At 43.8% G+C, this 14,625-nt stretch overlaps 1 protein-coding gene across 3 annotated transcripts in view; it reads left to right on the top strand.

The window, feature by feature from the left end:
• The window catches only part of TYMS (thymidylate synthetase), a 36,039-nt gene extending 24,907 nt beyond the window's left edge, over window positions 1-11,132 (top strand). For all 3 annotated transcript variants that reach the window (XM_069731161.1, XM_069731163.1, XM_069731162.1), the window contains one exon: window positions 10,824-11,132. In XM_069731161.1, coding sequence (XP_069587262.1) covers window positions 10,824-10,961 — 138 coding nt within the window. In that variant the 3' untranslated portion in view covers window positions 10,962-11,132. The remainder of the gene's footprint in view (window positions 1-10,823) is intronic.
• The last annotated feature ends 3,493 nt before the right edge of the window (window positions 11,133-14,625 follow it).

Here is a 14,625-nt window from a genome sequence, read left to right as displayed (position 1 = left end):
ACCTCCACTAGTAGATCCTCCGGTATCGCGTTTGGCTACCAAAATGCTTTTATCCGTACTGGATGGGGCTTCAATTAAAAATCCCACAGAACGCCAGATAGATTCCCTGGCTCGCTCAGTGTATGAAGCCTCAGGTTCCTCTCTATTCCCTTCCTTCGCTCCGGCATGGGTCGTGAAAGCAATGGTTTTCTGGGCAGATGCCCTTGCAAAATCCATTCAGGACCAGGCTCTATCGTCTGAGGTGGCAGATCTCGCCAAACAAATCGCTATGGCTGGAGACTGTGATGTACGCGTTTTTAGACGCAGCAGACTGTGAAGCAATTGCTGCCTCAATCGCAGTCACCATTAGGAGAGCACTATGGCTTAGAGAGTGTCGCGCGGATTCATCTTCTAAAAAGTCTCTGATTTCTCTGCCTTTTCAGAGCGGACGTCTGTTTGGAGAAAAACTAGACCAGCTTATTTCCGATGCTACAGGAGGGAAAAGCAAATTCCTCCCGCAGCACAGGCCTAAAACTCCTTTTCAGTGTCAGCAACATTTTAGTTTTCGGCCCTTTCGCAGTAGCCCATTCTGGTACTCCTCCACAACCTCGTCCAGATCAGAACTATCTCCACGTACAGAGGCCCTCATACAGGCTGAATAATTCCTGGCGAAGTAAGCCTAGGCAACCCAGAACTAGGGGATCCAGGCCCTCCAGATTTCCTTCAGAATGACTCGGGGAGTCTTCCAGTCGACACCACCAAAGTAGGCGGACGCCCGCTTCTTTCAACATGTCTGGCTGTCCGTCATCCATGACGAATGGGTCAGAGACCTGGTGTCTTCTGGTTACAAAATAGAATTCTCCGCCTCCCCTCCAGCATTGTTTTTTTTTTTTTCCCTCTTGTCTCCCATGTTCAGGAGCTCAGTCTCACGCGCTTCACCGCGCCATCGAGTCTCTCTGCCGAAATGGGGTCATTGTTCCGGTCCCAGAACACGAGAGATTGAGGTTTTTACTCAAACCTCTTCGTCGTTCCAAAAAAGGACGGGACAGTGCGCCCTATTTTGGATCTAAAGCTCCTAAACAAGTATGTAATGGTCCGGCACTTCAGGATGGAATCCCTCTGGTCGGTCATTTCCTCATTGGAGAGAGAAGATTTTCTAGCACCAATAGACATCAAAGATGCTTATCTCCATATCCCAGTCTTCCTGCCACATCAAAGGTTCCTGTGTTTTGCCATCCAAGAGGACCATTTTCAATTCACAGCCTTACCCTTCGGCCTTGCCACCGTGCCCAGGGTATTCGCAAAGGTCATGGTGTCTGTCATGGCCATTCTTCACTCCCGAGGAGTAGTCGTGTTGCCATACTTAGGACGGACCTTTGATCAGGAGGTCGTCTATCATGCCTGCGAATCAAGCGTCTGCATTACCTTGGATACCCTTTCATGCCTGGGCTGGCTAATCAACTTGGACAAGTCCCTTCACACCTGGGACGTGGTAAGGGCCCTCAGGAGGTACATTTCTAGGACTGCCCCCTTCTGCAAATCTGACTCCCTCTTTGTGCTCCCAGAGGGTCACAGAAAGGGTTTAGCCGCTTCTAAAGCCACGATAGCCAGATGGATCCGATCAGCTATTCAAGAATCTTATCGGGTTAGGGGCATACCTATCCTGGCGGGGATTAGGGTAAACTCAACTTGGTCGGTGGGTGCTTTCTGGGCCATTCGGCACCAGGCGTTGGCAGAGCAGGTTTGCAAGGCCGCAGCATGGTCCAGCCTGCATACTTTCACAAAGCACTACAATGTCCACACTCAATCTTCTGCGGATGCGGCCCTTGGCAGACGTATTCTGCAAGCGGCTGTTGCGCATTTCTAGTCAGTTGGTACACGGAGTTATTTGGTTATATTGTTCCCCACCCAGGGACTGCTTTGGGACGTCCCATGGTTCTGTGTCGCCCAATGTGGCAAAGGAGAAATAGGGATTTTTGTGTACTCACCGTAAAATCCTTTTCTCCGAGCCACTCATTGGGGGACCCAGCTCCCACCCTGTTAGCCTTATGGCTCGTTTCTTTTTGGCTCTTTGCTTACTCTGTCATGTTGTACTCTAATATTAATTTATATGTTGTTAATAATCTCCTACTGCTTTAACACTAAACTTGGTCTCTGGAAGCCAGCATGAGGGTGTATACTGCAGGGGAGGAGCTAACTTTTTTGTCTCAACTTAGTGTCAGCCTCCTAGCGACAGCAGCATAACACCCATGGTTCGGTGTCCCCCAAAGAGTGGCCCGGAGAAAAGGATTTTACGGTGAGTACACAAATCCCTATTTTGTACTCGCATTAAATAAGTTTTCTTGGAGCTTCACTTATCCTTCCTGATCATTAACGAAAAGTACAGCTCAGCATGCAAATACAAACCCTCAACAAGCTCCATAGATGGCAATATAAAGTTAGGATATATAGATATTTGTGTGTGTCGTGGTTTTTATTTTTGAATTGATTACATTTTATTTAGTTTAAAAATAAATAATTGCATAATATTTTAAAATTTTATTATTTCTGTAGCTTCTATGCTCTGCTATTTTCATTTGCTGTTTTATATAAGTGTTTTGAGCAAAAACGGCAGCCACAGCAGATTACGGTTGGTGTCAACCGCATCTCCTATATTGTGAACTGTGCACACCCCTGAGCTGTCCAGTTCACAGTTGTGGGGCAATTTCCCCCGAATGCGGTGGTGCTGTAAATGTTGTCAGAAACTACTTTTAGGTCACATGTCAGGTCTGAGAAGGAAAGAGCGCTATTTGACTTTTGTAGATTTTGCTACAATAGTTTGCTGGTGACATTTACACAGCCCCAAAGGTGCCAGAATAAGCGAAAAACCACAAAAGTTGAACCCATTGTAGAAATTGCACCTCTCAATTAATTTACAGCGGCAATGACTATTTTGTAACAACCACAACAAGCTTTATTCTGGAGAATTCCAAATATATTATAGGTTAGTGCCCATAAAGTGTAGTGCCCTAATATATTGTGCTCAACTTGTGCTGCTTGTGATACGCACCATGTAAATTGTCACTTGGCTCTCCCCGCTACAGTAATGCCAAACATGTGCTGCGTACTGCTGTTTAGGCACAGTGGGGCTCAGAAGGAGGGGGCATTTGGATTTGAGAGCACACACTTGTATGTTAAAATGATGGGACACCGCCAAAACAGACCTTTCTAGGTCCAAAGTGACTCCAGTTGCCTCGTAATTCAGTAGATCACTTTTCTTTGCAATTAACGGAAACCCTGGCTTAATGGCCCAGGATAAATGTGAGCCGAGACTTATTCCAATTTTTGGGAGGCAGAATGAACAAATAGACAACAGTATAAAAATAGTGTTTATTTTTGCACAGTTTACAGGTATTGCTCGATATTCGTGATAAGACTGCTTTATTCTTCAGGTCGATGCGTCTACGATAATGCCACATTTCTATAGGTTTTTAATGTGTTGCTATTATCGCACAGTAAAAATTTCATTGCCATATTGTGAGAGCTGTAATTTTTTTTTTTTTTTTTGTCAAACCGTTATAGGAGGGCTTATTTTTTTCTCTCATGACAAGTTGAAGGTTTTTTTTTTTTTTGTACCTTTTTTGGGGTGCATATTGATTGCTTTTTTTATTCCAAATTTTCAGATGCAGAATGAATATATAGATGAGAAAAATAGTTTACATTGTGTCAACAACCAAGGGCTCTCTAATCTGAAGTCACATTTTTTTGCACAAAAGGAATCTTGCACTAATAAGACAACGGACATGAAACGATCTATCAATGCGAGACATTCTTAGCAGAAAATATTGGTGTAGTTCATAGATACAGGAGGGTGAAAGTTTTATTGTCCTCTATTGAGATCTGGTCCAGGTTTGTGATGTCCCCACAGGTCTGAGTGGCACATTCCTTAATTGATGTAAAAAGACATAAATGCATGCAACATATTCATTACTGCTCAAAATGTGGCAAAGGTCATCATTAGTTTGAATTCTCACAGTCTTACCTTTCTCTGGGATGTCCATTTTCATGTCCGTAATGTTGTGATCAGGGCTAAAAAAATGTTTGGCCACAGATAATCTATTCTTTTTTCTTTTATTGTGTGGTGATGAGAATTCATCCTTGTTCTAAGTTGTTGCCCTGTCTCCCCCACACACAGACCCCCAGCTAGACATTTTGTACATATAATTAAGTACACTACATTAGTTGTGGTGCAGCTAAAAGTATCTTGTAGCCCTGATTAGACATGAGCGAATATGTTTGGCTCCCTCCTTATTCGGCAAGCTATAGCGCTTACCTAAGAAGCTGCAGCGGGAACCCGGATACCTGGAGCGCTCTGATAATCAGGTGCTCGGCGCCGCAGCTGCATGTGTCGCGGCTGTGTCAGTCACAACACATACAGTGGGGCAAAAAAGTATTTAGTCAGTCAGCAATAGTGCAAGTTCCACCACTTAAAAAGATGAGAGGCGTCTGTAATTTACATCATAGGTAGACCTCAACTATGGGAGACAAACTGAGAAAAAAAAATCCAGAAAATCACATTGTCTGTTTTTTTTAACAATTTATTTGCATATTATGGTGGAAAATAAGTATTTGGTCAGAAACAAAATTTCATCTCAATACTTTGTAATATATCCTTTGTTGGCAATGACAGAGGTCAAACATTTTCTGTAAGTCTTCACAAGGTTGCCACACACTGTTGTTGGTATGTTGGCCCATTCCTCCATGCAGATCACCTCTAGAGCAGTGATGTTTTTGGCTTTTCGTTTGGCAACACGGACTTTCAACTCCCTCCAAAGGTTTTCTATAGGGTTGAGGTCTGGAGACTGGCTAGGCCACTCCAGGACCTTGAAATGCTTCTTACGAAGCCACTCCTTCGTTGCCCTGGCGGTGTGCTTTGGATCATTGTCATGTTGAAAGACCCAGCCACGTTTCATCTTCAATGCCCTTGCTGATGGAAGGAGGTTTGCACTCAAAATCTCACGATACATGGCCCCATTCATTCTTTCATGTACCCGGATCAGTCGTCCTGGCCCCTTTGCAGAGAAACAGCCCCAAAGCATGATGTTTCCACCACCATGCTTTACAGTAGGTATGGTGTTTGGAGGAAAAAGAATACTGAGTTGCATCCATCAAACACGACAAGTTGTGTTTCTACCAAACAGTTCCAGTTTGGTTTCATCAGACCATAGGATATTCTCCCAAAACTCCTCTGGATCATCCAAATGCTCTCTAGCAAACTTCAGACGGGCCCGGACATGTACTGGCTTAAGCAGTGGGACACGTCTGGCACTGCAGGATCTGAGTCCATGGTGGCGTAGTGTGTTACTTATGGTAGGCCTTGTTACATTGGTCCCAGCTCTCTGCAGTTCATTCACTAGGTTCCCCCGTGTGGTTCTGGGATTTTTGCTCACCGTTCTTGTGATCATTCTGACCCCACGGGGTGGGATTTTGCGTGGAGCCCCAGATCGAGGGAGATTATCAGTGGTCTTGTATTTCTTCCATTTTCTAATTATTGCTCCCACTGTTGATTTCTTCATTCCAAGCTGGTTGGCTATTGCAGATTCAGTCTTCCCAGCCTGGTGCAGGGCTACAATTTTGTTTCTGGTGTCCTTTGACAGCTCTTTTGTCTTCACCATAGTGGAGTTTGGAGTCAGACTGTTTGAGGGTGTGCACAGGTGTCTTTTTATACTGATAACAAGTTTAAACAGGTGCCATTACTACAGGTAATGAGTGGAGGAAAGAGGAGACTCTTAAAGAAGAAGTTACAGGTCTGTGAGAGCCAGAAATCTTGATTGTTTGTTTCTGACCAAATACTTATTTTCCACCATAATATGCAAAAAAAATGATAAAAAAACAGACAATGTGATTTTCTGGATTTTTTTTTCTCAGTTTGTCTCCCATAGTTGAGGTCTACCTATGATGTAAATTACAGATGCCTCTCATCTTTTTAAGTGGTGGAACTTGCACTATTGCTGACTGACTAAATACTTTTTTGCCCCACTGTATATGCATGGAGAGCCTGTGTATTGTGATTGTGACTGTCGCACAACCGCGACAGTCAAAAATGTTTTTGTTTTTTTCTTGCAGAGAAAGGTTCCTGTTGTTGCAGATGACTGGGAGCTTCTGACAATGATGTTTCATAGATTTGGGGGCTGCCTAAAAAACTGGAGGGTCTGGAAATACTGTATGTATTTTAATCGGGCATCTTTTTTGTAGTAAAGGTTTCCATGCAGCTCCCCTTACCGCTTCCAGATTTGATTTGTAGTTGACTACTATAGGGACCCTGGTGCTTTCTTCTTAAGTTTTGTAATGTAGGAGGTGATTCCTTGATATTCGGATGACTTTTGCAATCTGGCTGGTAAGTATGTAATATTCACCTGTCCGCGTTCCACCCGCCGGGTGACCGCTGATAGAGGAAGAGGCTGCGGCACCGAAGACCGTGTGACAGGCAGAGGGAGCGGGTCGCCGGGAGCAGGTAAGTATGTAATATTCACCTGTCCGCGTTCCACCCGCCGGGCGCCGCTCTGTCTTCGCGTCCTCTTGCTCTGACTGTTCAGGTCAGAGGGCGCGATGACGCATATAGTGTGCGCGGCGCCCTCTGCCTGATCAGTCAGTGCAGAGAGACGCCGGGACCGGATGCTGGGAGCTGCAAGCAAGAGAGACGAGTATGGCATTTTTTTTTTTTTTTTTATTGCAGCAGCAGCAGCAATGGCACAGCTTTCTATGGCACAGCTATGGGGCAATAATGAACGGCGCAGAGCACTATATGGCACAGCTATGGGGCAGGAATGAACGGCGCAGAGCACTATATGGCAGCTATGGGGCAGGAATGAACGGCGCAGAGCACTATATGGCAGCTATGGGGCAGGAATGAACGGCGCAGAGCACTATATGGCAGCTATGGGGCAGGAATGAACGGCGCAGAGCACTATATGGCACAGCTATGGGGCAGGAATGAACGGCGCAGAGCACTATATGGCACAGCTGTGGGGCAATAATGAACGGCGCAGAGCACTATATGGCACAGTTTTATATGGCACATCTATGGGGCAATAATGAACGGTGCAGAGCACTATATGGCACAGCTTTATATGGCACATCTATGGGGCAATAATGAACGGTGCAGAGCACTATATGGCACAGCTTTATATGGCACATCTATGGGGCAATAATGAACGGTGCAGAGCACTATATGGCACAGTTTTATATGGCACATCTATGGGGCAATAATGAACAATATGGAGCATTATATGTGGCACAGCTTTATATGGAGCATCTATGGGGCAATAATGAACAATATGGAGCATTATATGTGGCACAGCTTTATACAGAGCATCTATGGGGCAATAATGAACAATATGGAGCATTATATGTGGCACAGCTTTATACAGAGCATCTATGGGGCAATAATGAACAGTATGCAGCATTATATGTGGCACAGCTTTATATGGAGCATCTTATGGGGCAATAATGAACGGTATGGAGCATCTATTTTTATTTTTGAAATTCACCGGTAGCTGCTGCATTTTCCACCCTAGGCTTATACTCGAGTTAATAAGTTTTCCCAGTTTTTTGTGGCAAAATTAGGGGGGTCAGCTTATACTCGGGTCGGCTTATACTCGAGTATATACGGTAAATGATGTGCTTTGAAGAAAAAATTGGATTATAATCATTCAGAATTATACTTGTGCAAGACTAAAAGTAACTAACTACAGGGTGGTCAATTTATATGGATACACCTGGGTGGGCCATGTATATGGATATACCTAATTAGAGGTCTGCGATGGTGAGCGGAGACCCCTTTGCCCGTTCAGTTCCCTGTGGTGGGCTTCAGGGAAAATGGCTCATGCGCAGATTGAGTTCTCAGGATATGAGAACTCAATGCTTACAGCATTTTAATATCTTGATATGACCTACTTATTATACTTTATTTTTTCTTTAACACCTTTACCCTCAAGGGTGGTTTGCACGTTATGGACCGGGCCAATTTTTACAATTCTGACCACTGTCCCTTTATGAGGTTATAACTCTGGAACGCTTCAACGGATCCCGGTGATTCTGACATTGTTTTCTCGTGACATATTGTACTTCATGATAGTGGTAAAATTTCTTTGATAATACCTGCGTTTAGATGTGAAAAAAAACAGAAATTTGGCGAAAATTTTGAAAATTTCGCAATTTTCCAACTTTGAATTTTTATGCAATTAAATCACAGAGATATGTCACACAAAATACTTAATAAGTAACATTTCCCACATGTCTACTTTACATCAACACAATTTTGGAACCAAAATTTTTTTTTGTTAGGGAGTTATAAGGGTGAAATGTTGACCAGCAATTTCTCATTTTTACAACGCCATTTTTTTTAGGGACCACATCTCATTTGAAGTCATTTTGAGGGGTCTATATGATAGAAAATACCCAAGTGTGACACCATTCTAAAAACTGCACCCCTCAAGGTGCTCAAAACCACATTCAAGAAGTTTATTAACCCTTCAGGTGTTTCACAGGAATTTTTGGAATGTTTAAATAAAAATGAACATTTAACTTTTTTCACAAAGAAGTTACTTCAGCTCCAATTTGTTTTATTTTACCAAGGGTAACAGGAGAAAATGGACTCCAAACGTTGTTGTACAATTTGTCCTGAGTACGCCGATACCCCACATGTGGGGGTAAACCACTGTTTGGGCGCATGACAGAGCTCGGAAGCGAAGGAGCGCCATTTGACTTTTCAATGCAAAATTGACAGGAATTGAGATGGGACACAATGTTGCGTTTGGAGAGCCCCTGATGTGCCTAAACATTGAAACCCCCCACAAGTGACACCATTTTGGAAAGTAGACCCCTAAGGAACTTATCTAGAAGTGTGGTGAGCACTTTGACCCACCAAGGGCTTCACAAAAGTTTATAATGCAGAGCCATAAAAATAAAGCAAAAAAAAAATTATTTTTTAGCCCCCAGTTTTGTATTTTCCCGAGGTTAACAGGAGAAATTGGACCCCAAAAGTTGTTGTCCTATTTGTCCTGAGTACGCTGATACCCCATATGTTGGGGTAAACCCCTGTTTGGGCACACGGGAGCGCTTGGAAGGGAAGGAGCACTGTTTTACTTTTTCAACGCAGAATTGGCTGGAATTGAGATCGGACGCCATGTCGCATTTGGAGAGCCCCTGATGTGCCTAAACAGTGGAAACCCCCCAATTATAACTGAAACCCTAATCCCAACGGTAACTCTAACCACACCTCTAACCCAGACACACCCCTAACCCTATTCCCAACCGTAAATGTAATCCAAACCCTAACTTTAGCCCCAACCCTAACTTTAGCCCCAACCCTAGCCCGAAAATGGAAATAAATACATTTTTTTTAATTTTTCCCTAACTAAGGGGGTGATGAAGGGGGGTTTGATTTACTTTTATAGTGGATTTTTATGATTGGCAGCCGTCACACACTAAAAGACGCTTTTTATTGCAAAAAATATTTTTTGCGTTACCACATTTTGAGAGCTATAATTTTTCCATATTTTGATCCACAGAGTCATGTGAGGTCTTGTTTTTTGCGGGACGAGTTGACGTTTTTATTGGTAACATTTTCAGGCACGTGACTTTTTTTTGATCGCTTTTTATTCCGATTTTTGTGAGGCAGAATGACCAAAAACCAGCTATTCATGAATTTCTTTTGGGGGAGGCGTTTATACCGTTCCGCGTTTGGTAAAATTGATAAAGCAGTTTTATTCTTTGGGTCAGTATGATTACAGCGATACCTCATTTATATCATTTTTTTATGTTTTGGTGCTTTTATACAATAAAAACTATTTTATAGAAAAAATAATTATTTTTGCATCGCTTTATTCTGAGGACTATAACTTTTTTATTTTTTTTGCTGATGATGCTGTATGGCGGCTCGTTTTTTGCGGGACAAGATGACGCTTTCAGCGGTACCATGGTTATTTAGATCTGTCTTTTTGATCGCGTGTCATTCCACTTTTTGTTCGGCGGTATGATAATAAAGCGTTGTTTTTTGCCTCGTTTTATTTTTTTTCTTACGGTGTTTACTGAAGGGCTTAACTAGTGGGACAGTTTTATAGGTTGGTTCGTTACGGACACGGTGATACTAAATATGTGTACTTTTATTTTATTTTATTTAGATAAAGAAATGAATTTATGGGAATAATAATTTTTTTTTTCATTATTTAGGTTTTTTTTTTTTTTTTTTTACTTTGTCCTGGGGGGGACATCACAGATCGGTTTGCACAGCACTGTCAGATACAGTGCTGCAGGCTTCACAGTGCCTGCTCTGATCAGGCTCTGTGAAGTCACCTCCCTCCCTGCAGGACCCGGATGCCACGGCCATATTGGATCCGGGCCTGGAGCAGGGAGGGAGGTAGGGAGATCCTCGCAGCAACGCGATCACATCATGTTGCTGCGGAGGGGTTCAGAGAGCCCGTGACCGCTCCTGGCACATAGTGCCTGATGTCAGCTGCGATAGGCAGCTGACACCCGGCCGCGCTCCCCCCGAGAGCGCGGCCGATCGCGCTGGACGTACTATTCCGTCCTTGGGAAGTAGGGCCCACCCCACATGGACGGAATAGTACGTCCATTGGCAGAAAGGGGTTAATATAGCAGAATTCTGATCAAATGTGATTAGTAAATATCTAATTCACATCTGTAAAATATTCAAATTTTTGAAGAATTAAAGCAAAATGTTTGAATTTTCCCTTTAAGCAAAGTTTTGAATTTTTTTTTTTTTTCCTGAACATGTTTTATACTGCATTTTAGGTTTTGTATTTTGTAACAAAAGTTGACAAGGTTATCTCTTTGTATTTCAGCTTCAAAGGAAACCTAAGCCATTCCCTAAACTTAAAATTCTACGGACAGTGGAAAACATCAATGACTTCAAAGCAGAAGATTTCCAGCTTGAAGGCTACGACCCTCATCCTACCATTAAAATGGAAATGGCTGTGTGATATTTTCAGAAAAATCTTCATATTTTTTTTTTCCCCTCATACTTTAGCACTTATTGAAAAAAAAAAAAAAAAAATTTTATCACAGTTTTGAGATGTCCTAAACTAAATAACGTTACTTGGCGGTGTATGTGTATAAAGCAATTCTATAGTAAACATGATATTTACAAACCAGTTATTTCTTTAAAATATATATTTATTTTTTTATTTGATGACCACTTAATGCTATATGAAGTATATATCCATTATGACCACGTCCTTTAGTGTTCCAGGATGCATGGAAAGCTGCTCCCACCTCCTTCAAGTTAGATGTGTGTTTTTTTTTTTGTTGTTGTTTTTTGTGTTTATAGTTGGCAGGGACCTCAATGGTCATCATGTCTAACCCCCTGCTCAATGCAGGATTCACTAAGCCATCTCAGACAGATGTCTGTTCAGCTTCTGTTTGAAGACTTCTATTGTAGGAGAACTCACCACCTCTCGTGGCAGCCTGTTCCACTCATTGATCACCCTCACTTTCAAAGTTTTTCTAATATCTATTCTGTATCTTCTCTCTATTTCATTCCATAGCTTCTTGTGTTTCCATGTGCAAATGAGAATAAGCATGATTCCTCTACACTGTGACATCCCTTCAGATATTTTTAGACAGCTATTAAGTCTCCTCTTAGCCTTCTTTTTTGAAAGCTAAACGTTTCCTGATCCTTAACTGTTCCTTGTAGGACATACAGGTCCTTCTCAAAAAATTAGCATATAGTGTTAAATTTCATTATTTACCATAATGTAATGATTACAATTAAACTTTCATATATTATAGATTCATTATCCACCAACTGAAATTTGTCAGGTCTTTTATTGTTTTAATACTGATGATTTTGGCATACAACTCCTGATAACCCAAAAAACCTGTCTCAATAAATTAGCATATTTCACCCATCCAATCAAATAAAAGTGTTTTTTAATAACAAACAAAAAACCAACAAATAATAATGTTCAGTTATGCACTCAATACTTGGTCGGGAATCCTTTGGCAGAAATGACTGCTTCAATGCGGCGTGGCATGGAGGCAATCAGCCTGTGACACTGCTGAGATGTTATGGAGGCCCAGGATGCTTCAATAGCGGCCTTAAGCTCATCCAGAGTGTTGGGTCTTGCGTCTCTCAACTTTCTCTTCACAATATCCCACAGATTCTCTATGGGGTTCAGGTCAGGAGAGTTGGCAGGCCAATTGAGCACAGTAATACCATGGTCAGTAAACCATTTACCAGTGGTTTTGGCACTGTGAGCAGGTGCCAGGTCGTGCTGAAAAATGAAATGTTCATCTCCATAAAGCATTTCAGCCGATGGAAGCATGAAGTGCTCCAAAATCTCCTGATAGCTAGCTGCATTGACCCTGCCCTTGATGAAACACAGTGGACCAACACCAGCAGCTGACATGGCACCCCACACCATCACTGACTGTGGGTACTTGACACTGGACTTCAGGCATTTTGGCATTTCCTTCTCCCCAGTCTTCCTCCAGACTCTGGCACCTTGATTTCCGAATGACATGCAAAATTTGCTTTCATCAGAAAAAAGTACTTGGGACCACTTAGCAACAGTCCAGTGCTGCTTCTCTGTAGCCCAGGGCAGGCGCCTCTGCCGCTGTTTATGGTTCAAAAGTGGCTTTACCTGGGGAATGCGGCACCTGTAGCCCATTTCCTGCACACGCCTGTGCACGGTGGCTCTGGATGTTTCCACACCAGACTCAGTCCACTGCTTCCTCAGGTTCCCCAAGGTCTGGAATCGGTCCTTCTCCACAATCTTCCTCAGGGTCCGGTCTCTTCTCGTTGTACAGCGTTTTCTGCCACATTGTTTCGTTCCAACAGACTTACCATTGAGGTGCCTTGATACAGCACTCTGGGAACAGCCTATTTGTTGAGAAATTTCTTTCTGGGTCTTACCCTCTTGCTTGAGGGTGTCAATGATGACCTTCTTGACATCTGTCAGGTCGCTAGTCTTACCCATGATGGGGGTTTTGAGTAATGAACCAGGCAGGGAGTTTATAAAAGCCTCAGGTATCTTTTGCATGTGTTTAGAGTTAATTAGTTGATTCAGAAGATTAGGGTAATAGGTCGTTTAGAGAACCTTTTTCCCTTCACCATGACAGCGCCGCACATGAGAGATGGCATCCGCCCCCAGGAACAGGAAACCTGTAGCAGAGATATAAGAATCTGGCGGCCCCTCTCTCCTCAGTTTGGTTTCCTGTTCCTGCAGGTGGACGCCTGTTGCAGAGCTCCTACCTCCGGAGGGATCTCCCTCTGATGATTCCGGTCCGGAGGCCGAGGTCCGGGGGGGCCAGCCGTAGTCGGCGGCATCGCGTGCGGTGCTGTCCGGTGTCTGGCTGCTTGGTCCGCGCCATCCCTTTCCCTCGCTGGACTCCCCGGCGACCGCTCTGTGCAGGAGGCCGGTCCGGGGATATGGGGGCGTGTCCTTCACTGACGCTGGCGCCGAAGTGAAGGATGACGACTTCCGGTCGCAGGAAGTGATGTCACACGCCGAGGGAGCCGGTGTGCTGGACACTTCCGGGCGGAAGCTGATCCAGTGGCGCGCACACCGCTCCTCTATAAGATACAGCAGCAAAGAGGAGTCGCTGGTCCTGCTCTTCAGACGGAGATGACCGAACTAGCGGTAGATCCGGAGCTGCTGATGCCTGCGCCCAGAATGTCGGAAGACACTCAAGCTGCAGCGGTACCCAGGGTCCTGGAGGGGTGAGTGCCTTTGTAAGGCAAGCTACACACACACTGATACCCTGTGCACTATGTTTTCTAGGAAGGGAAAGCCACCTCCAAGCAAAAGAATAGGGTCTGTCCACTATGTAAAGAAAAACTCCCTAGGCTATACAGCAAAAAGGTCTGCCAGCCCTGTATCGACAGAACAGTTGCGGAGGAATCTTCTTCCCTATTACAAAACATTAAAACAATTATACGGGAGGAAGTTAAATCTACAGTTAAAGAACAGTTGAAACATCACACAAAGGAGACCCCCCTCCCCCAACAAGTGAACAAGGGTCGGACATAGATTCAGGGGATGAGCTGGGAGCCTTAACCCCCTCTGATGCCTCAGATTTAGACTCCTCAGATGAGGAGTATGGCCACCCATGTTTTCAGTCGGAGGACATTGGGAAGCTGCTCAAACTTGTCAGAACGACTATGGGGGTAGAGACCCCTAGAGAACCACGGACAATCCAAGACACCATGTTTAGCAACTTGGAGGAGAAGAAGCGAAAGTTTTTTCCTTTCCATGATAACATAATCAAATTAATAAAACGTGAGTGGAAAAAGCCTAATAAAAAGATGTCCGTCCCTCAGGCATTAAAACGCAAATACCCCTTTGATGAGGAAGTCTGTGAAAAGTGGGATAAGGCCCCTAAACTAGATGCAGCCATCGCTAGCACCTCTAAAGGGTTTGCGTTACCATTTGAAGACATGTGAGCCCTAAGGGACCCACTCGACAAAAAAGCAGATGCTTTTCTAAAGTCGGCTTGGGAAGCAGCGACATGGTCATTTAAACCCGGGGTTGCTGCCACTTGCACGGCACGTGCTATGGTCAAGTGGTTAAAGGAGTTAAGTGACCAAATCAAAAACAAATGCCCGAGAGAGAGGCTTCTGGAAGCATTGCCTTCTCTGCAAGG

This window comes from Ranitomeya imitator, chromosome 6 (assembly GCF_032444005.1).
Source record: "Ranitomeya imitator isolate aRanImi1 chromosome 6, aRanImi1.pri, whole genome shotgun sequence".
Taxonomy (NCBI): domain Eukaryota; kingdom Metazoa; phylum Chordata; class Amphibia; order Anura; family Dendrobatidae; genus Ranitomeya; species Ranitomeya imitator.
Note: the sequence above shows the minus strand (reverse complement) of the source record. Positions and strands in the feature narration are given on the sequence as shown.